Below are 23152 nucleotides of genomic sequence, written 5' to 3'. Positions count from 1 at the left end.
AATAGGAAGTCAGCATACCCTTTTGTAATTATGTAAAAAGATGACTGGGATTTGGAATTTTGTTTATAAGTTTGAAATCTGGAGTTCTTTGATTTTATTTGCAAATGCTTATGAGGTTGAACAGTTCACACTCCACTTGATCCTGCAAAGTGAATTCTCATATGATCAGCATAGATAATAGAATATTCCTTTCCTACTTAAACAGCATTTTCAAAAGGTTTGTAAATATTTGTTTCTCAGGGATCCATTTATCTTCTTCCTTAGTTCCAAAAGAACTGTTACGGGGTTACGGAAAAAGATGATAAATGAGTCCCAGGAGCCTGGGTTTAAATTGTCCCACTATAAGGTTGCACTATTATTTAGTAGACATGCAAAGTCTTTGAAGGCATTAGTATTAACTGATTAGGTACTGGATTTTTTTAATACCAGAATTTTGAAATGAAAATAAGTCACTCATGGAGCTATTCTGGCTTTTATTTATCCATTGTTAAATCCATATGAAAATTCAATGTAACAAGGAAGAGAAATAGTGGAAGACATTCCTTATCAAAAGAATGGCCTGGACTTGAGCTGCTCAATTCCCATTCAGTTCTGAGGGGCCTGGGTAATGTGGTCTGTAATTGTGTATAAAACTTGTAACAAAGAAAGTGACAACAGAACCAGTCTGCTCTTAGTTATTCTTGTACACAATACAAGGTAAAACCTGGAATGAATCAAGGAGTATTTTGATTAATTGAACTTAACTGATAGTTATCCAGAAACTAACATATTACATACAACCTTTATTGAAATTCTCCATTGAAGTTCGTATTCACTTTAAGTGAACATAATGAAACATATGGTAATTTAAGACCTTGTAGAAACTCTGCATCATCATTCTAAATGATAAAGTTCATCACATACATTATATGAAGATATAAAAGATGAAGAAGTCTATATTCATTGTAAACTGACCTCAATTTCTTACAAAAGCAATATAAAAAATATACATGGCTACCCTATTACATGGATTGTTTTTGTGTTCTGTATGTCAGTATTTATATTTACATGTATAATCATGGTAGATATATAATTTTATTATGCTTATAAGGAAATATTTTCCATATTTCTATAAGGTCTTATTGATTTTAATTTTGCCTTTCTGTCCTATGGTCTCTTAGCGGATTTGCTGCAGTTTAAACATTCTATTTTAAGGCATTTGGCTAGTATCCAACTTTTATTAACTTCTGAAAGAACTAAATTAATGCATATCATCATTTACATCTTTTAGGTTTTTCTGGAAGGATGAATTTCAAGCAGTAAGATTAGTGGGTTAAAGGATATATTGTACTTTTTAGGAGATTAGAGACCAGAAGGAAAGGATAAAGAAAAACATTTTTTCATAGGTTTGGTATTAAACTTTTAGAGTTCTTACATCCTTAGAAATCCTAGAACTCATTGATTTTGGAATATCAACATACACTTTTGGGCAGAATGTGATATCATCAAACATAATTTGTACAGAGGCTGAAGGCAGGCAGCCCATCTGAGAAACTGTTAAAGCAATACAGGTGTAGAGTTATGAGTTCCTGGACTCAGATGGGTTTGAAATGTAATGAAACATGGCAACCTATTCCTCATTATGTGTTTATTCTAGGTACTCTGGGTACAGAAAGAAGACAGAAAGTTCCACTCTGAAGTTTGTGAAATACTTAAGTAGTAAATTTATTCAGAGAAGAAATATCAGATAAATAAAGGGATAGAGTACTGTAGATAGATCTAAGTTAGATAGACAAGCTTTTGTATTGAGTGAATGAGCTGGAAGTTCAAGGAAACAGAAGATTATTGGTTAAGAAGGAGGGAAAGATGGCTATCAAGGCAGGAGCAAAGAAGAAATTAAAAAAAAATTTAAAAAAAAGAAGAAATTAAACAAATTCTATTTCCTTTTGGGCACTGAACAGTTGAATAAATTCTTACCTTTGTGCATATTTTAGCATAGTAGGACTTAGTTTATTCATTCATTCATCTATTTATTGGTGATTTTTGGAAGATACAAAATTGTCATACTTCCTCTGCTGTGAAAATTACTATATTCTGTCTTATTTCAAAGTTGTGAAATAAACATCAAATCTAACTGGAATATTTAGGTACACATTCAGTTTTGCACTTAAAAATTCTGACTCAAAATCCTTTCATTGAAACCTGGGCTGCTGTGAAATCATGCCTACTGTCTTTACATATCTAATGATTAAATTTGGTTTACAGATAATGTTGCTGATTAGAAGTGTAAATAATGAAATCTGGAATATTAATAGGAGAGAAATATTTCTTTATTCCCCAAATCAAATGTTTGTCTTCTTTAAAACGTATGTTCAAATCATTGCTGTGAAAAAGATGGGGGACCATTTTCCCCTATAGATAAAATGGACCAGTTTTTACATAAAAGCAAAACTTAGTATTTAATTAATGGAGAAAATTATTTAACTAAAATGATTGCAATTTCCCTTGGACCCAGCAGCCTTAGCATCCCCCGGGGAGCTTGTTAGAAAGGCAAATTGCTGAACTCTACTTCAGACCTCCTGATTCAGAACAGAGTAGTGGGGCTCAGAAAGCTGGATTTTAACAAGTCCTTCAAATTGTTCTTACAATGAAGTGAGAAAACTGTTTATTTAGAATGACTTTTTATACTAAACTTAATAATTATGGCTAGCTGGTACCTAATCTAAATTTTAGACTTCTAACATTTAGGACCAAGCCTTGAGTGCCCCATAGATAGTGTGTTGATTTTGCACACTGCTGGATGGTTCAAATATTCTTTCATAAAATAGTGTTTTAATGTTGTGCCCATAGTAGAAGCTTAGTTTAGCAGCTTTTAAATTCCTAACTATAATATGCTTGCTTCTTTCATTACATGCTTTAAAGTGTGTTTTTTTCCTATATAGTAACAGTCTCAGTTATAACTTATATGGTATCTAGGACATAGTTTTTTAAAACCCCTTTGGTGAATTTCATTAGAGATAATTAATGGTATTTGCGATATTGGCAACATGCAAACCCACACACCATTTCAGTGCAAAGGAAGAGCATAACTTTAATTTGTAAACAAGTCTAGGCAATACTACTTTTTTATATTTAGTTTTTCACTTCTTTTGCTATGACTTTAAAAGAAAAAGCATCCACAGTTCCTATTGTATAATCTTTATTTTCCCTTTCATATATATTATCCCTCTCATATTTTCTCTCTGGATATGCTAATACATTTGAACAGATGAGAATAAGAGTCAGGATTTAGCTTTCTATTATCCTTTCTCAGTCTTCCTTCGTAGTTCAGTCAGTAAAGAATCTGACTGCAGTGCAGGAGACCTGGGTTGAATCCCTGGGTTAGGAAGATCTGCTGGAGAAGGAAATGGCAACCCACTCCAGTATTCTTGCCTGAAGAATCCCATGGACAGAGGAGCCTGGCGGGCTACAGTCCACGGGGTTGCAGAGTCAGACACGACTGAGCAACTAAACCACCACCACCAGTCTCCTTCACACATACTGCCATAAAAAGCGGAGCTCGATTTGTGGTTAAGGTTTAATTCTGCATGGTTATATAATGCTTTTTTGCTTAATGAAAAAAAAAAAAACTTTAAATGTTAATATTGAAACCTTATCTATTTGCCCTCCTATGTTCCTACCAACGTACCTAGCTACCTATTTATGCCAGGCAGTTACAGTTAGAGGAATTCATACAGATCATTTCACTCTGGGGAACAGCATTAGTGTTGTTCAAGTTATGTTCAGATTGGGAACATAAATTATTTACCTGGGGAGATTAAGTAGTAGTAGTTGGGCTCTTGGTTTGAGTTAAATTACTGTCTAAGCAAACATGTAAATCTTCAAACATGGTTAATAATCTTTCACTTCCTAACTTGGTCTTTTTCCAACTATTGATATTTTCTTGGATTGTCAACATTCTTCTTTTTAGAAGCCTTTCCTAATTCTTTTGAAGGGACCCCTTCCTGAACTGTTATACACACGATGTGTGTATTTCCCTCTCACTATAAATTCACTCTGGGGTCTGTTCAGATATCACCTTACTAGAGAGGGCTCTCTGACCGCCTCACGTAAGACAGTGTCAACTTCTTTTGCCCGTGGCTGTCACCTTACTCTGATTTATTTTTCTCCAAAGCACGTATCCTCACCGGAACTAAGCATTTCATGCAAGCAAACACTTTCTTGTTGTTGTCATTAGACTGTTTTTAAAAATCTATACCCAAGAACCAGAGATTATTTATAATTAATTTTCTTTCTTCCTCTTCTGAGGTGTAAGTTACATTAGAGCTGGGACTTTGTTGATTTTATTTCTGGTGATGCCTCCAGAGCAGCACCAAGCAATGGTAACCAACCGACTATAGTCGGTGGATGGATAAATATGTAAATGGGTTTTGTGGGTTAGTGCATTTGTGTTTCTCATTTGCTACTTACTAGTCTTCCTATTACATTCTTATATCAGAACTCCTATGTTAGCTGTCTTCATATTACCCTTGAGGCATTTATTTAAAAATTTTTTTAAAGGACTAGAGTTTCTGTTAAGTGTTAAATCCTGAAAAATTGTTTGTTTTCAGTTTCTAATATGAGTTTCATTTGAATTTTTAATACATTTTAAAGCATCAGTAAACTGTGACTGACTTATACAGGTACCATAAAGACTTGGGTTGGGACAGTAGTCTGATGAGTGTAACTACCCACTTCCTGGACCATAATTGTCCAGATGTAGTGGTACTTTAAGTAAACAAGTCTGAAAAAGTAAACGTCAGTGGAGTGCTCTCATGATAGGCTGGCTGAAAATGCTGCAAAGCACTCACGGATGCTAACTTTTTTACAGGAAGAAATGTGATTAAGATATGTTAAATGGAAATCTATACAAAACCAGTGAAATTGTTAAAATATTCAAATATGCCATATTGTAACAAGAAAACACTGCAATGCACTGAAATCAGCAGTCGAACAGCTGTGTTTTAAAGGACAGTACTTTGAATGTCACTTGACAATTTGCTTTCAATTAGAAGTAATTTACAGGAAGATGCCCACAAGCTAATCTTTACAGGATAATTAAGTTCCATTTTCTTTACTTTTAATTAAAAAGCAGAAAAGATTTAGCTGATCCATAAAAAATGTTCTGTTTAAACATTCATCAGACTTCACACTCTTTTTTTTGTTATTTGTTGTAGCAGATGTTATCAAAAGTGCAGTCTGCTCTGTTTTAAACCCTGAGTGTTTGGAAAGTGAAACACGAGTTGCAGTAGGCATGTACTGGTGAGGTATGATCATTTAACATCTGTATGTTCAAAGAGGATAAAACAGATACTAATGTTCCATTCCTTAATTGTGTTCTGTCTGATGCATTTAATTGTACAACAAAACCACATACATTAAAATGAGAAGCAGTCCAACTTTTGAATTTTAAACGTTATATGTAGTAGGATGATATTTTACAAAACCCTTTAAGCGTTTTAAAGTGTCCATAGATTAAGATATAACGTGTTATTTTATTGTAATTTTAATTATATAAAACTTGACACTGTTTTAACAAGAGATTTTACTCATTTGAAAAGATGGCAGACTTAAAGTGATATTCTAAAGTCTCTTAAAACAGTATTCTTTGTATTAACAAGTTTTTAGCATCATTGCTGTTTTTATTTTACAAAATAAAATACACTGCCAAAGGCATTTGGAGCTTTGGTTTTATAAATCACTATTGGTCAGTGACATGAAAGTTGCTCAGTCATGTCCGATTCTTTGTGACCCCATGGACTATACAGTCTTTGGAATTCTCCAGGCCAGAATACTGGAATGGGCAGCCTTTCCCTTCTCCAGTGGATCTTCCCCACTCAGGGACTGAACCCAGGTCTCCCACATTGCAGGCAGATTCTTTACCAGCTGAGCCACAGGGAAGCCCTGTGGTTTTATAAATCACTGTTGGTCAATAGACGTGCACGCACACACGTGTGCACACACACACATACACACACACACACATATAACTTTTTAACTGATGAGAATAGTTGAATTTGTCATGCTTTAGACTTGTAGCATACTATTTTTTGTATCATATAGTGTTAAGGAATTTTGCACCAAAAATTCTTCAGTTGAGAATTCATTAATCCAGCTTTGGGTGTTTGTTTTCCTATTCTTTTTATTTTTTTTTTTTGGCAGTTTATCAGTCTGTTCATGTTTCTAATACTTTGGTTTCTTTGGAATTTAGATTTCTGAAACTTCAAAAAAGTTGGGATCCTGTAGATCAGTGTACTTAAAGTTTTTATAGTAATAGTTTCACTCACTATGACTTCTGACAAACAAGCTTGATTTTTAATTTTCTGATCTTGTGTACCTAAGATTTAAAGATCTTATTAAAGTTACCTATTTTTAATTGCTTTTACTTTCCCATTTCATTTTTCTTTGTTGGAAAGAAGAGTATATAGAAATAGCAAGAGAGCTTGCTTACAGGTCCATTTATTTATTTGCTTTACCATTTAGATTTATACATGTAACAAATATGCCCAAAGGCATTCTGACCAATACAGTATCAGTTCAGTTCAGTTCAGTTCAGTCACTCAGTCATGTCCAACTCTTTGCAACCCCATGAATGCAGCACACCAGACCCCCCCTGTCCATCACCAACTCCTGGAGTTGACTCAAACTCATGCCCATCAAGTTGGTGATGCCATCCAGCCATCTCATCCTCTGTTGTCCCCTTCTCCTCCTGCCCCCAATCCCTCCCAGCATCAGGGTCTTTTCCAATGAGTCAACTCTTTGTATGAGGTGGCCAAAGTACTGGAGTTTCAGCTTCAGCATCAGTCCTTCCAATGAACACCCAGGACTGATCTCCTTTAGGATGAACTGGTTGGATCTCCTTGAACTCCAAGGGACTCTCAAGAGTCTCCTCCAACACCATAGTTCAAAAGCATCAATTTTTCGGCACTCAGCTTTCTTCACAGTCCAACTCTCACATCCATACATGACCACTGGAAAAACCGTAGCCTTGACCAGACGGACTTTTGTTGGCAAAGTAATGTCTCTGTTTTTTAATATGCTATCTAGGTTGGTCATAACTTTCCTTCCAAGGAGTAAGTAATTTCATGGCTGCAGTCACCATCTGCAGTGATTTTGGAGCCCCAAAAAATAGTCTGATACTGTTTCCATTGTCTCCCCATCTATTTCCCATGAGGTGATGGGACCAGATGCAGTATAGGAGACTGCAAAATAAAATAAAGAAATGCAGTTTATTTTAGCATAAATTTCAGGTAGGAACTTAATTATAATAATCACAATGCATTCATTTAAATGGAGTATGTGTTTGAACATGTAAATGTCATCAGGTTCTGTAATGAACTGGCAAAAATGTGTGCTTCTCTTATTGAAAGGATAACACCAGGAAAAGATTAAGCATGTCCTGTCTCCTTCCTTCTCTCTTTTCTTTTACGTAATCAACACCTGGTTGGTTACATCTTTTGAACTATAAAAGCTATACGTAAACTTACATGGAAGTTTTCATGAAAACAAGCTGGAACAAACAGTGCTTAAACTTTCCGCTTTCAGGAGAATTCTACCTTTTTTTGTCATCCTGTAATTCAGACTTTCTCTAGCCAAGGATGAAACAGTTTTATTATTGTTCTAGGGAAAACGGTGATTTCCGTTTGGTGCTTGGTTTTCAAGTTTATAACTGCTTTAGAGGAAGAGGGCAGATTCTTATATATTGGTGGTGCTCCGAGGCATTAGCCGCTTAGATGTGTTTGTCTTGTTCCTTGCATCTAAGGCATTGGCTGGTACATGAATGGTCCTCATGAGGCATTTATTAAATGACTGGTCAGCAGCAAAATTTAGATACAACTTTGTTGGATTCCTTGTACACTTTTAGTGGATTCCTTTTCATCCTTGCTTTTTCTTTTTTGTAAGATCAAAAGGATCTGTGATCTAAGAACTAATAAGCAATTGTGCTGCTTTCCACCTCCTTTCAGGCCTATAAATATGTGAAATAAATATGTATAAACTATACATATAACTGACATATCAGAGAACTAGATAAATATGTATACATTTATATACATATACACACAAAACATATAACTCCCTACTTTAAAAGATAGAAATGATGGATTTTTTTTTCTTGTCCAAATTTATTTTCTTTTGCAGTTGTTATGGCTTATGACCTCCTCCCCTGTCTCCCCCCCAGCCCCCGCCACACACACACACACACACACACACACACACACACTCACTTGAATACTGTAATGTTTTTAGTGTTCATTCCTTTACCTGAGATGTTTATATTTCTTGCCTGCATTTTCTAGGGATGGATCTTGAATTTGCCTCTGTTTCTCTTTGTTATCACTTCATCCTTCTCACTCAAGTCTACCAGCTTGATCTTCAAAAATGATTTTCAGCATGTTACGATTGCTTACCATCTTCTATGGCTCCCTATTACCTACTTCATTAACTCTAACTTCTGCTTTGATTTTAGGACTTCACATAATTTGTATCACGTTCTTCTTCTCAAATGATTTCTCCTGTCCTCCAGCTCATACGGAACCTCTGCTTCAGTGAGGCAGTGGGGCTTTCTCTGCCCCCTCCCCCGACACACACATTCAGCTCAGATTCCTGCTTCTTGCTAAATCCACAACTAGCTATATAAACGTGTTGGGGGAAATATGAATAATATTTTCTCATAATTTTTCAACAAGCTTTTTTCTTTCTTCAAAGTCTTGGTAATTAGGTTTTATGTTTGTTTCTAGAAAGATATTCTGCCACTCTGGAAAAGAAAATATTCCTTAAAAAATAATTACCTCTAGTCCAAAGATAGTGATAAAGCATCAATTTTTAAGAACTATCATTTTAGTTCTCAATTCCTCATTGTGGACCTAGAACGTTAGTGAAGGAAAGACATGTAAGTCATCTATCTCCTTAACCATGAGGTGGTGGTGCCTGCTTCTGCCATTTACTGGACTCATCAGAGTCTTTACGTATTTGTAATTACCCTTCCATAAATAGTTTGCAGCTTGACCATAGCATTTTGCCACTATATTAGAATGAGGCACAAGGTCCAAGTTAAAAGCAAAATCCTTAATGAATTTAACAAAATTAAGCAAAGAGCTTTAGGTTATAGGAGCAGAGTTAATGGATTCAGCTGTTCTTTACTTTCATTTCAACCAACAAATTCTACATTCATTTTCCAGATGTGAATCTCGTTCAATTAACATGGAGTAAAATTAATTTTGTGAAACTGTTATAACACCCCTGGAGATAGTTGGAGATAACCTAATGTGTCACAAAACTCGAGCTAGAAAATCAGCATTTATGGGGTTGGTTTCAATGACTATGTTGGGAAAGGATTTCAAGATTATTTTTAATACATGTTTCTTAACCTTTGCTAGTGTTCTTTTCTGTGATTTAGCTGTGACCAGAGTTGGATTGTGATGGGGTCCTAGAATGTAGAAGTGACCAATCCTACAACCAAAGACAGTGCATGACAGTTTCTGAAAATGTGGTTGGTCCATGGACCAAAGACATCAGCATTACCCGGAAGATGGTTAGCAAAAAAATTTGTGGGCTCCACCCCAGATAACCAGCACAGAATCTCTGTGGATGGAACCCAGGAATCTATGAGGTAATGAGCACCCCAGTTGAACCTTACACTTGCTTAAATGAAAGAGCTATTTGTCTGTGGAACCCCAGAGGTCAGCTTAGATATTTTCAGATAAACCCATTCTCCATGTTTCAATTGAACAGTCTATATCTAGTGATTTTTCATCTTTCATTCATCATCATAAAACGCAGACAACTTGAATCAAGGTTTTTTGTATTATGGGTCATTTCACAATTTCCATCTGTATTCTGAAGGGTATTCTGAATTGATTCATCTAAACTGATTAAAATGTAGCAGAAGAGCTAGATCACTATGATGAGCTGTGGAAATACCACAGTCTTTTTCTAAGAACAAATGTGTGCTTTGTTTATCTTCATGTCCTTCCATCCTAGTAGAGAATGAAAGCAACTGAAAATGACCTTATTCTGGCCCAGTTTCGGCACTTAGGTTTGTTTCATTTTGGCACATGGCTGTGTGCTTTCAACATACAGGAAACTATCTGCAGAATGAGTTAAACTTCAGATTCTTTGATCAGGAGGATATTCTCCTAAAGGACTGAGGTTGTTAATATTCATACCAATTAATTGTTTTTACATATTTAGATGTTAAGTGACATGGAGTTCTATATTAGTTTTAATAGAAGTCTTTTAAAATAACTTGAACATTTCTTGAAATTCTAGCAATATTATGTGAATGTTATTAATTAATATAATTTAAAGTATGTCCATTACATCAACTTTTATACATATACAAATCCTTTTTGAAAAAGGAACTTTTATAATAATGTTTTGTAGAACATTATTATAAAATGGTCAATTGCAAGCTTGACCATAATAGCTTCTGTATGTATGAATGTGTGTGTTTATCATATTCTTAGAAATCCTACAATATACTACAGAGGGTTTAAAGATAATTTTTGGCATTGTCGATTTGGTATATCTGTAGATCTGAGGCACAATTATAACTTGCAAAGCATTTAGAAGTAAAATCATATTGGATATGAGCTTTTAGGTATTTATTTAGGTGGAGGTAGAATTAACTCTGCCAAAATTTTTTCTCTTATCTCCTTAAATTGTATAATATTGTGTGGTGACAATAATTATACTGGATCTGGGCTAACTGATCCTGATATTGGTGCTACTAAGTCTGTATTTTACATCTAACTGATTGTATTGAATTTGTGTTATGTCTGATAAGTACCGAAAGGTTATAATGCCCTAGAGGGTTATTACTATTAGTGATACTGAGATACTGTGAGGATAGCAAGCACCTCTCTTCTTCTAAAGGACTCAGACTTTATCATGCTTACTTTTTTTTTTGCTACATTCTGTTTATTATATTCATTTATTTTAATTTTATTGATGCTATCTGAATATCTATTTAGATAATAATGCTAGGTTCTTGGAGGGTGAAGAAGCTGTACTATATAAATAAAGCACAGTTTCTTTCTTCGAAAGGATCTTCCCCTGTGAGTGACTAAATAGCAGTGTGCTCAAATATGGAAGTAGCAGTCTTAACTGACCTGTTTGTAACATTATAATGTTTAAAACATAACATTGTAATGTTTAAAATGTTGTAACATTAATGTTGTAAAGTTTTAGCATTTAGTTTAAATTTGATACATTTTATTGCTTGATTCTAAGAATTTTGCTGCAGAGTTCCTTGGTTTGGAAATAGGAAGGGTAGACCCCTAGATCAGGAGTCACAATAAAAAATTTTGACTTACTTTGTTATTTTCTGGTTTAACTGTTGGTTTTCTTAGCTAATGATAGTTCTCAAGGCATTCATTTCATTTCTTTTCTTTTTTGGCTGAACTGTGCAGTATGTGGGATCTTAGCTCCTTGGTCAGGGATCAAGTCCATGTTCCCTGAATTCAAAGTATGGAATTTTAACCACAGGACCACAGGGAAGTCCCAGGGCAGTTTGTTCTGTTTAGAACTTCGGAGGGTGCTAAGACACCTATCACAGGAGAAAGTATTCTTGGCCAATATTTTTTTTTCCCCTTTGCTTATTTTCTTTATCAAGGGATTTATGGAAGTGCTCCTAGGATGTATCTCTAGTCACACCTATATAGTTCTTTGAAAATCAGGCTTCTTGAATACTGCATGTTTACTAAAATATTTATTAGTATGTCTTTCAGGGTTTTAGGTTCTTGATGAAATTTTAAACTATACTGTCTTTATTTCATTCATGACACTAATGGTGTCTTAAGTATTTTTTTTCTCTTTGACTTACTACCTATATAGAAAACAATGTGGCTACACCATCAAATGTACACTTTAAAAGATCATTTATTACAGTGGTTCTCAGGTGGAAACATTACCAAATTATTTGGTTTTAAAATATTTGTGTAAGTAGTTGTCTTGTTAGTTTCAGTGAAGGAAGGAAGTAAATGAATATTTATGCACCCAATAAATATGTACTAATACTCAGTACATACTCACAATGTACTGAGTATTGTGCTATATGCTTTCATTTATGTTGTCTCATATTGTCTTTATAATGACACTTCAGATTAGTCTCAGAGAAATTAGGAACATGTCTGAGAATCAAACTGAGCAGTGTCTACTTTCCAAAGCCACTGTGTTTCTACCATGACAGGCGACTTCCTACCATGAGGCCACGTGCTAACATTTTGTGGAAGGTGCGGTAATCAGTAACATCTAGTTCCTGCTTCTGAGACACCAAGGAATGGAAGAGACAGATAGCTTTAGTAAAAACAGGACATGTGGAATCTTAAGATGCTCTGTATGCTGTGTGCTCATGAGTGTGTAGGAAGGAAGAAGACACATTGTCTAAGGTCAATTATTCCCACCTCTAATTTTCTTTAAATTGATTTAAATAGCAGTGAATAGGTATTGCTCAGTGTGTGGCATACAGCTTGTCTTGTCCAGTTGCATTTTTCTTAAAAACTGAGTCAAGTTTTTTTTCCAGGAAAAAAAAAAAAAAGGAGGATGTGTAGTGGGCAAAAGATAGGCATAGTTAGCACCAATTCTATATACTGGTTTTGGCTTCAATCCAGAATTCTGACTGTAGATGGGGATTTTTATTTGTATATTGTTTTTTCAAATGTTGGGGACACTTAAAATGTATTTTCCTTTTGTATATGTATGAGCTCCATTTTACTAAGGCAATCTTTATGGTATTAGTAGTATAGAAACAATATTCCCCATATTTAAGACTCATTTGAAGCTCTCTTACTAGAGAATAGAATAGATGGCTGCTAGATAAAGGCATCCATAAAATAATAATTGAATGTATTTTTAAAAAATAGCTTTTCATTTTATATTATAACATATACTTATAAATTTTTATAATGTTATGACATTATCTAGATTGGTTTTTGGAGGGTGGGGAAAACTAATGTAATTCAGACAAGCAATAATCACTAGGTCAAGAAATAGGGCAATTAAAAATGATTCATGGCAAGTAAGAGTGAGACATTTATATTCTGAAAATTAATTGTGAAACTTTTTATTTAAATCACCATCAGGAAGAAAAGTTCAGGGAAAAGAGAGGTTTGAGTAAATTTTAATATGTACTCATCCTGAGTACAAATTAGTAAAGATCTTAGATTTAACTCATGTGTCAAGAGTCTGTTAAAGAGATTGAGAAATCCTATTTCATTGTGACTAAACTGCCTGAAATTTTAACTTCCATACTTATATATAATTGTAATACATATAATTGTAATATAGTGATTGTGTCTGTTTTGATAAAACTACATGTATGTCCATGATGTGAGAGTATGAAAGAGATGAATACTTGAATTTACAGGGTTGACAAAGATGTGTTCTGTTTGCCAAAGCAAATGGGAGAGCTCTTATAAATCTTCAGATCTCTAAATTATAAAGAAGAAATTCTTTCATGACACATAAACAGCAACTATCTCCAGCTGGGCAATCCACTTAATGTACAGTATATCCTTAGAAACTGGCTTTTAACTCTGAATTTCTGATGTTTCACATCCATGCTCTTTGAACTTCTAGGTCTCTGATGGTTGCTGTCCTACTATACTCCTGTTTAGTTTTTCCCTTTTTATTCTTTGGTTCACTCTTCCTTCTTTTCACTGTCGCCATTAAACTTTTCTGGCCTGGGCGCTCGTATCTCAACTTGCTCTGTTTTCCAAACATTTTTAAGATTCCTCCAGATGAGCCCAGCCTATTTTATGAGCACTGGTATGAGGAAGGCTCTGGCCTATCCCTTCCAGTTTGTTAGGTATCAGGGCATTGGGAATACTTTCAGTGTTAGCTTTGGTGAACTCATGGGACAAGGCTAATATATAATAATTTTAGATTCAGTGATAGATAAATAGGAGATCATTGACCTTGCAATTTGCAAGTCTAATATTAAAAAATCTCATTTGAATTTTGGAATGACAATATAAGAAGCAGAGTTTCAGATCTGAGGACCAGACTTAGACTGCTTAGAACATGTTAAAACTAGAACCAGTTAAAACTCCTTCCAGTAGATGATGAACTTTTCTTAGAGTAGCACCCATATAACAAATGGAGCAAATTCCATGACCAGATATTTAATTTCAGAGTTTAAAGTTGGTGATTAACTAATTTGTAGAGGTAGCAAATATAGGTAGTGTAATTTGGGATTAAGAAGGATTCTCTTTGCCATAAAAATCATTTTCAGATATTCATTCAGTAAGACCAATAAGTTAGTTTCATATTTTTTGTTTATTTAACAAAATGTAGTGGGGGAAGTCTCCAAATCAAATCATACGGCTTAAAGGAGGAGAAAAATGATTTCTTTTTTAGTGCATTCAACATGGCCTCCTGAGGAGAAAGACTGATGAGCTCAGCCTCAAACCCCTTACTCTGCTGCGTGGCTTTTGGCATCTCTGTCGAGCAAGTTGGAGATGCCTCAGTTTCATCTGGGAATCTGTACATGTAGGTGCTTTTCGAGGGAACAACTTAATTTAAATCTTCCTTCCATTTAGTTTTCCATGATGTTCAGAATCCTGAGGTTTTTTTTGTTTTTGTTTTTGTTTTTTGTAATTATTGGTGGTTCTAATACACCAACGATCATTTCAGCCTCTGTTAAAGCCTAGGTATAAGACGGGCCCCATCTTTATAAAGAGCTTCCCAAGGTTGCTCAGTGGTAGAGAATCGTCTTGCCAGTGCAGAAGATGCAGGACATGTGGGGTTCATTCCCTGGCTCAGAAAGATTCCCTGAAGGTATGACATGGCAACCCCCTCCAGTATTCTTGCCTGGAAAATTCCATGGCCAGAGGAGCCTGGTGGGCTACAGCTTATGGGGTTGCAAAGAGTTGGAGATGACTGAGCATGCATGTATGCATCTTTAGAAATTTGTTGTTTTGTTAACTTACTCCTGGGCACCTCCCTGGTAGCTCAAATGATAATCTGTCTACAATGCAGGAGACCCGAGTTCAATTCCTAGGTTGGGAAGATTCCTGGAGAAGGTAATGGCAACCCACTCCACTATTCTTGCCTGGAGAATCCCATGGACAGGGGAGCTTGGCTGGCTATAGTCCATGGGGTTGCAAAGAGTTGCACATGCTTGAGTGACTAACACAGGTTTAAAACCAAGTGTTTTGTTTGTTGGGTAAATGATACTGGAATATCTCAAAACAGATGATCATGGTAACTCTGCAGAATGACATACTGACTTGTGAAAACACTGAATTGATTTCAGTTGCCTTTTATTATGGAGGTTATGGCATGTTATAAAATTCAATCCTTAGGCATGCTCTGCAATATTGAATTCCCTCTCAGAGTTCCCATCCCTAATCGAGGATGGTTTTCTTATTAGGCAGTTAGAGATCTAGGACTAAAGATTTCTAGATACTTACTAGACTCATTGGAGAGACTTTTTTTTTTTAATGTAAGCATTTGTTAGTTTTCATAAGCACCATTAATTCTTTATTAAAGAATTATTATGAAGAGATACTAAATCTCTACATGGAAGATAAGTTGCATAGATGTATCATACTGAGACTATTTCTATATTAAATTTCTATAAATTAGGAAAGTCAGATAGACATATATAAGGAGAATTTTTAAGGAGATGAGAGGTAGTTGCTGTGGTTACTAGTACTTACTATTAATGATATCTAAATTAATTTAAGGCCTTGTGGTCATATACTCATCACTTTGAGCCTGATCAGAATAATGTAGGCATTATGGGAATTGAAAAATTAAACTGAAATATTCATGCTGACTATTAAGTACTGGATATTTATACAAAGCAAATGGGAAAAGTACTATTTTTTTCTTTATTTTATTCCAGAGTTATTTCATTATGAAACTGCATACTCAGTAAAGAATATGGTAGCTCTTTTTTCCTTCCCAATTCCTTTCTCTCAATTTCCATTATTAAAATAACTGTATTTTGCCCTATCTAGAGGCATGTGGAATGCATAACTCCTCTTTCTCTTTTTCTAGTTTTTATAACTACTGTGGGTAAATTTCAAGGTGGTAAAGAGAAGAGTAGGTTTGGCTGAAATGAGAATAAGTGGAGGTTAGGCTTGAGTTGAGCTCTGGTGAAAGGAGGAAACATTTCTGGAAAAGACAAAGTGCACTGGGGAAGCTTGGTTCGCAGCTCTGGACTCTGGAGGAAGAGTCGGCAGCAGGCAACTCTCATTGCCCACAATTCTGGCAGTGGGCTTCCTTTAGCCTCAGCTGGATGGGCCAAATATTGATTCCATCAAGACAGATGAAAACCTTAGAATGCACATAGCAGATGAAGATGCCACATCCAATTTCAGTATGTCTAATTTAAGTATCATTAGTAGGTCAGACAAGAGGATGTAAATAACTGAAGGCAGATCTTCTTATGCTCTGATAGGATATAGCTATGCAAAGATAAAGAGAGCTGGGGATCCCAGGGGCCCTCAAAGTGAAGAGTGATCACCACAGTGAAAGGAAACTGGACATGAGTGTCTGGCTCACTGTGAAAGTGCCTGGTGTATAATAGCTGCCTGACAAAAATACATCTCAGCATGGTCTAGGGCTGGTCACTTCTGTTATCTTTGTTCAGCCTGAGGCAATGTGTAGCTTTGACCTAGGAACTTTTTGAAGTTCATGTCTGAGTCTCAGTGTTTCTGTTTCATTTGATTTACAAAGTGCTTTTCAACATTAACTTTGTAATGAAGGAGCTTTATTCCCAGAAGATGTTTTAGCCAGGGGTATACATGTCATGATTTATGACTAGAGCAAATAATGAAATATATAAAAACCACACATGGTGGGGCCCATTAAGTTATTTCTAGATAACTTTGCTCCTAAGTTAAACTGGCTATGTTTTTCCATGTCTGTGTCTGATAAGTAGATTTATCTCAACATCAGGTTTTCACAAGATTAATAATCCCTCTTTGTAAAGAGAATCTGTTTTAAAATTGAAGACAATTATCCTGACATGAATTATATAAACATGTGCTAAATAATATTATGCTTTCATATACTTAAAACATAACTGATATTCTAAGAATACTTTTGATCAGGTATCTTTCAGAAATGGGAGATTCTACTCAGCAAGAAAAGAAGTGGTGGCCTATTAAATAAAAAAGATTTTTTTTCTTTAGCTTGAGTAATATTATGGTTTCAGAGCTTTAACCTGAATTATTAGCACATATAAATCCATCTTCTTAATTAAATGGGGTCTTTGGCCATTGAACACCAGCGTATGGACAGCGTTAGTTACTAGATGTTATTATGAGGCTGGCCTGGCCACATAATCCATTAGAGGTAGGATTCAGTTATATTGGTAGCAGCAAAGTGATTTTTATGGTTGTGAGAATCTTTTCTTTGTTCTGTCAGTATCAATTATTTCAGTCCTAATAGAAAGCTTAAAAAGGGGTCAAGTTTATGATTTATGCTTTGGATAGACAATTTGTAACATTTCTATCTAATAGGCCAATAATTTTTTTTTTTTTTTTTCTGGAAAAGACTTGTACTATATAGTTTGTCTAAACAACCTCAGTATGTGGCTAAGGGGAGAGTGAGAGTGATGTGACAGGATTATGCTAGAAAGTTTCATTGAAAGGCATGAGTAGACATTAAAATAATAACTATGCATTTATGATAGCATGTGTATGTGCATTTATGATTGTAATAGTGAATGTTTGCTTTGGGAGTTTTATTCAATTATGTTGAAAATTTTGGAGAAATAATTTAGAGTAATATGTTAAATTCTGTGGTAGCTGTGAAAGGAAATCTAGATAATGATTCAAAGTCTTGGTCCATCTTTCAGATGAAGCAGTGCGAAACTACTGAAAAACAACTCACTGAAATGACAGTGCAAAGTAAATCAAGTGCAAAACTAGCACAGCATAATGGGGGTAGTTAAAGAACTTGTTTACGGATGTTAAACAACAGCTTAAGAGGATAACTAGGGAAAGTGCATGTAAATTTGATGACACATAAGTACTTAATGAATGAAATACTAGTTCTTTCTGGTGGATAAACATTTTTATAGAGAGGTAAATTCCAGTTAAGAATATGGATGGATTGTCTAATAATTCTTTTTGCTTCCAAATTGTGACTTGATGAATTTCTGTCTTGGAAGAGTTTAAGCAGTGTTTAATCATCCTTCAAAGATATTATAAAGGGAAAAACACTGAGTGGGAGGTTGGGCTACATGACCCTTGTGCATGATTTTTTAGGTATTACATCTAAAGTACAAGGACTCGGGAGTGCACCGAGTGTCGCGGGAGCAGCACCTTGGTCCCTTGCTCCCGCGACATGGCCTTCAACTTTGGTACTCCGTCTGGCACTTCAGGTACCGCTGCAGCCACCGCGGCTCCCGCGGGTGGGTTTGGAGGATTTGGGACAACGTCTACCACAGCGGGTTCTGCATTCAGCTTTTCTACTCCAGCTAACACAGGCACTACTGGATTCTTTGGCAGTACTCAGAACAAAGGTTTTGGATTTGGGACTGGTTTTGGCACGACAACTGGAACTAGTACTGGCTTAGGTACTGGTCTGGGGACCGGACTTGGATTTGGAGGATTTAATACGCAGCAGCAGCAGCAGCAACAGACGACGTTAGGTGGTCTCTTCAGTCAGCCTACACACGCTCCTGCCCAGTCCAACCAGCTGATAAATACTGCAAGTGCCCTTTCTGCTCCAACACTACTGGGAGATGAGAGAGATGCTATTTTGGCAAAATGGAATCAACTACAAGCCTTTTGGGGAACAGGAAAAGGATATTTCAACAATAACATTCCACCCGTGGAATTCACACTAGAAAATCCCTTTTGCCGGTTTAAGGCTGTAGGTTATAGTTGCATGCCCAATAATAAAGATGAAGATGGGCTAGTGGTTTTAGTTTTCAACAAAAAAGAAACAGATATTCGAAGCCAGCAGCAGCAATTGGTAGAATCATTGCATAAAGTTTTGGGAGGAAACCAGACCCTTACTGTAAATGTAGAGGGTATTAAAACATTGCCAGATGATCAGACAGAAGTTGTCATTTACGTTGTTGAGCGTTCTCCAAATGGTACTTCAAGAAGAGTTCCAGCTACAACACTATATGCCCATTTTGAACAAACCAATATTAAAACACAATTACAGCAACTTGGTGTAACCCTTTCTATGACTAGGACAGAGCTCTCTCCCGCACAGATCAAACAGCTTTTGCAGAATCCTCCTGCTGGTGTTGATCCTATTATCTGGGAACAAGCCAAGGTGGATAACCCTGATTCTGAAAAGTTAATTCCTGTGCCAATGGTGGGTTTCAAAGAGCTGCTTCGAAGACTGAAGGCTCAGGACCAGATGACTAAGCAGCCTCAGACCAGATTAGATATAATATCTGAATATATTGGTGAATTACAGAAGAATCAAACTACAACCATGGCCAAAATTGCACAATACAAGAGGAAACTTATGGACCTTTCCCACAGAACTTTACAGGTCCTAATCAAACAGGAAATTCAGAGGAAGAGTGGGTATGCCATCCAAGCTGATGAAGAGCAGTTGCGAGTTCAGCTAGATACAATTCAGGGTGAACTAAATGCCCCTACTCAGTTTAAGGGCCGACTAAATGAACTGATGTCCCAAATCAGGATGCAGAATCACTTTGGAGCAGTCAAATCTGAAGAAAGATATTACATAGACGCCGATCTGTTACGAGAAATCAAGCAGCATTTGAAACAACAACAGGAAGGCCTTAGCCACTTGATTAGCATCATAAAAGATGACTTAGAAGATATCAAGTTGGTAGAACACGGATTGAATGAAACCATCCACATCAGAGGTGGTGTCTTCAGTTGACAGCTCACAAACTTGTGTTAAAATAAAGGTTTGTGAAATACATCTTCCTGTTACGTCAGGCCTTCTTTAAAAATGAAACTGACCACATGGAGGCATAAAAAAACAATCCTCTCTCCTGACTTGGTTTTTGAGAAGGTTACTGAAAATTATCAAATCTGAAATAACAGTCACTTCACTGCTCTTCAGAGAGTCTTTGAAAGATTTATATCTAAAAGCTGTAATTACTTTAAAAGAGAAATACATAATTACCAAAAATATTTACTATTGTACATTTTTACAACAGCATTGTTCTTAAAAATAATCAGTGTTTAATGATTATTCTCCATTGAGCCTGTACTCTGCTTTCCATAGCAAGTAAATATGAAATGTCTACTTTGCACATAACAAAATAAACTGTATAATTACTTGGCTGCTGGAGATTTGTACTTCAGAATGTAAATGTCAGTTTTTATATTTGTGAATTCATCTGTGGGAGGAGTAAAGAAAATCCAAGAGTATTTAATGATCAATGTGGTTTTCTTTTCATTCTATAAAGATTTGAATATATATTTTTATATTATTTTACTTATTTGGAATTTACAGAACACACGTAAGCAATTAGGATATAACGGAAGAATTACATTTTATCATTTTTGCACCTTTTTTTGTTTTTTAAACCTCTTTATTTCTAAAAAATATGAAAACATAAATAAATTCTTGATTATAATTACTTTTTATATAAAAAAAAAATAAAGTACAAGGACTCCATCTTAATGATTTGTGTTATATAAAACAAATACAACATAGCTCTGTGGAAATATAAAAAAAAAAAAAAACAAAGGAGCTATTTCAGCAGGAAGGTCTTCAGCAGGCAGTAGTTGGTGAAATTAATAAAACTAAGCCAAGAGCGAGTCCACCATATTCACTCTTGATCGTAACACTTTTTGAAGATTTGCTTTGTGCCAGGCATGTTGCAGAGTTTTTATGTGAGTTGTTTTAACCCATAGAGTATGATCCCTAGTTTATAGATGAGAAAACTAAGGCAGAGAAAGGTAAAGTTATTTACTCAATGTCACATAGCTGGTGGTCTTACTGAACTCAGATTTGAGCCCAAGTTGTCTAACACCAGAGCTAAGGCTCTTCATTACATGTATTGCATTATGTGTACACACAATAGTAATTGTCTTGATAGATCTTTATGATGGATTCTTGAGAATGTCCTAACTCTGTACTTGTGGGCCTTTAATATGTTCAGTACTACTGACACTGTGATGTTAATTAAACATTTGTAAGTTATGAACCCTGGGAATTCAAGATATTAAGTAGAGATTTCTGAAATTCCAGAAACATTACACCTCTATTTAATACTATTTCTTTTCTGTGTGTATGCTTGTATGTGTGTGTGTGAGTCCATGTCCACACATGGTAATTTTGCTAACAATATGGAGCTAGTCAAATAAGACTTAGAACAAGGAAAAGGAGATAGGAAATCAAGCAGTATTCTCTCTATCATGTAAGTCCCAAAGTGCTCAATTTTTTAAGGATTGGTGCAGTCTGATAGTGGACATATATAGATGGCTGAATGATACAGATGTGCATACTTAGTTTTCCTGGCTTGTAATGTGCTTTTCTGGAAGTAATGAAGGATGGAGATAATTATACAGCTCACACCCAAGAACTGAAAGGGATTTTAGGAAGGTCATAATCCAAGATCATGAAGGGGGAAACAAACCAAGATTTAGACCCCTCAGATGGTTACACAAATTCAAATTAGGAAATTTGTAAATAAGCAGGAGTGTTAAATTATTGGGTTCTGGCTAGAGGTATTAACCTATAGATTATTTACCTGTGCTGTGATAATGTCTTATGTAAGAATAGAAAATGATACTGGACTGTACATTACATATTGTGTCTATCAACATTAATTATCCTTAATTAGTGAAATGTACTATGACTCATTGGAAAAGACCCTGATGCTGGGAGGGATTGGGGGCAGGAGGAGAAGGGGACGACAGAGGATGAGATGGCTGGATGGCATCACTGACTCAATGGACATGAGTTTGAGTAAACTCCAGGAGTTGGTGATGGACAGGGAGGCCTGGCATGCTGTGATTCATGGGGTCGCAAAGAGTCGGACACGACTGAGTGACTGAACTGAACTGAACTGAACTACCACTTATATTTTAACCTGTACGCTAAGCACATCATGAGAAATGCCAGACTGAATGAATTGCAAGCTGGAATCGAGATAGGTGTGAGAAACATCAATGACCTCAGATATGTGGATGATACCACTCTAATGGCAGAAAGTGAAGAGGAACTAAAGAGCCTCTTGGTGAGGATGAAGGAGGAGAGTAAAAGAGCCAGCTTAAGACTAAATATTAAAGGAACTAAGATCATGGCATCTGGCCCCATTACTATATGGCAAATAGAAGGGGAAAAGGTGGAAGTAGTGACAAATTTCCTCTTCTTGGGCTCCAGAATCACAGCAGATGGTGACTGCAGCTGTGAAATCAGATGATGGTTGCTTCTTGGCAGGAAAGCGATGAACCTAGACAGTGTGTTGAAGAGCAGAGATATTACTCTGATGACAAAGGTCCATAGAGGCAAGGCTATGGTCTTCTCAGTGGTCATGTACAGTTGGGAGAGCTGTACCATAAAGAAGGCAGAATGCCAAAGAATTGATGCCTTCGAACTGTAATGCTGGAGAAGACACTGAAAGTCCCTTGGAAAGCAAGGAGGTCAAACCAATCTTAAGGGAGAATCACCCTGAATATTCACCGGAAGGACTGATGCTTAAGCTGAAGCTCCAGTATTTTGGTCATCTGATGCAAACAGACAACTCATCGGGAAAGTCTCTCATGCTGGGAAAGACGGAGAGCAGAAGGAGAGAGGGCATCAGAGAAGGAGCTGGCTGGATGGCATCAAAGATGCAATGAACATGAACTTGGGCAAACTCCAGGAGATGATGAGGGACAAGGAGGCCTAGCAGGCGGCAGTCCATGGGGTCGCAAAGAGTCGGACATGACTGGGCTACTGGAGGACAACAGTTATCACTGCATGAGGATATCTTTGTTTTTAGATCGTACATACTGAATGCTTAGAATAAAGGGCCATAATACTTACAACTTACTTTCAGTTGTTTCAGTAAAATGAAAACAGTGATATTATTATTACCTGGAAAGACACATAATGTAAATGTAGCAAAGCGATAGCAGTTTATAATTCTAGGTGAAAGGTATATGCATGTTTTACTGTGTCAACATTGTAACTTTTGAAAATTTAAAATATACCACATAAATATAGTGTAAATCTATGGCTG

At 35.9% G+C, this 23152-nt stretch overlaps 2 protein-coding genes across 3 annotated transcripts in view; both read left to right on the top strand.

The window, feature by feature from the left end:
• Positions 1–23152, top strand: part of ZFPM2 (zinc finger protein, FOG family member 2) — a 503208-nt gene that overhangs the window by 31467 nt on the left and 448589 nt on the right. The gene's annotated exons all lie outside the window — the stretch shown is intronic.
• Positions 18275–20567, top strand: LOC122451238 (nucleoporin p54-like). Its single transcript, XM_043483904.1, has one exon. It carries the CDS (start codon positions 18322–18324, stop codon positions 19849–19851), a length of 1530 nt encoding a protein of 509 aa, XP_043339839.1. The 5' UTR covers positions 18275–18321; the 3' UTR covers positions 19852–20567.

This window comes from Cervus canadensis, chromosome 12, assembly GCF_019320065.1.
Source record: "Cervus canadensis isolate Bull #8, Minnesota chromosome 12, ASM1932006v1, whole genome shotgun sequence".
Lineage (NCBI taxonomy): Eukaryota > Metazoa > Chordata > Mammalia > Artiodactyla > Cervidae > Cervus > Cervus canadensis.
Note: the sequence above shows the minus strand (reverse complement) of the source record. Positions and strands in the feature narration are given on the sequence as shown.

What these genes read in the sequence shown, in the direction of transcription:
- LOC122451238 (XM_043483904.1), top strand. Translation starts at nt 18,322, where the DNA reads ATGGCCTTCAACTTTGGTACTCCGTCTGGCACTTCAGGTACCGCTGCA.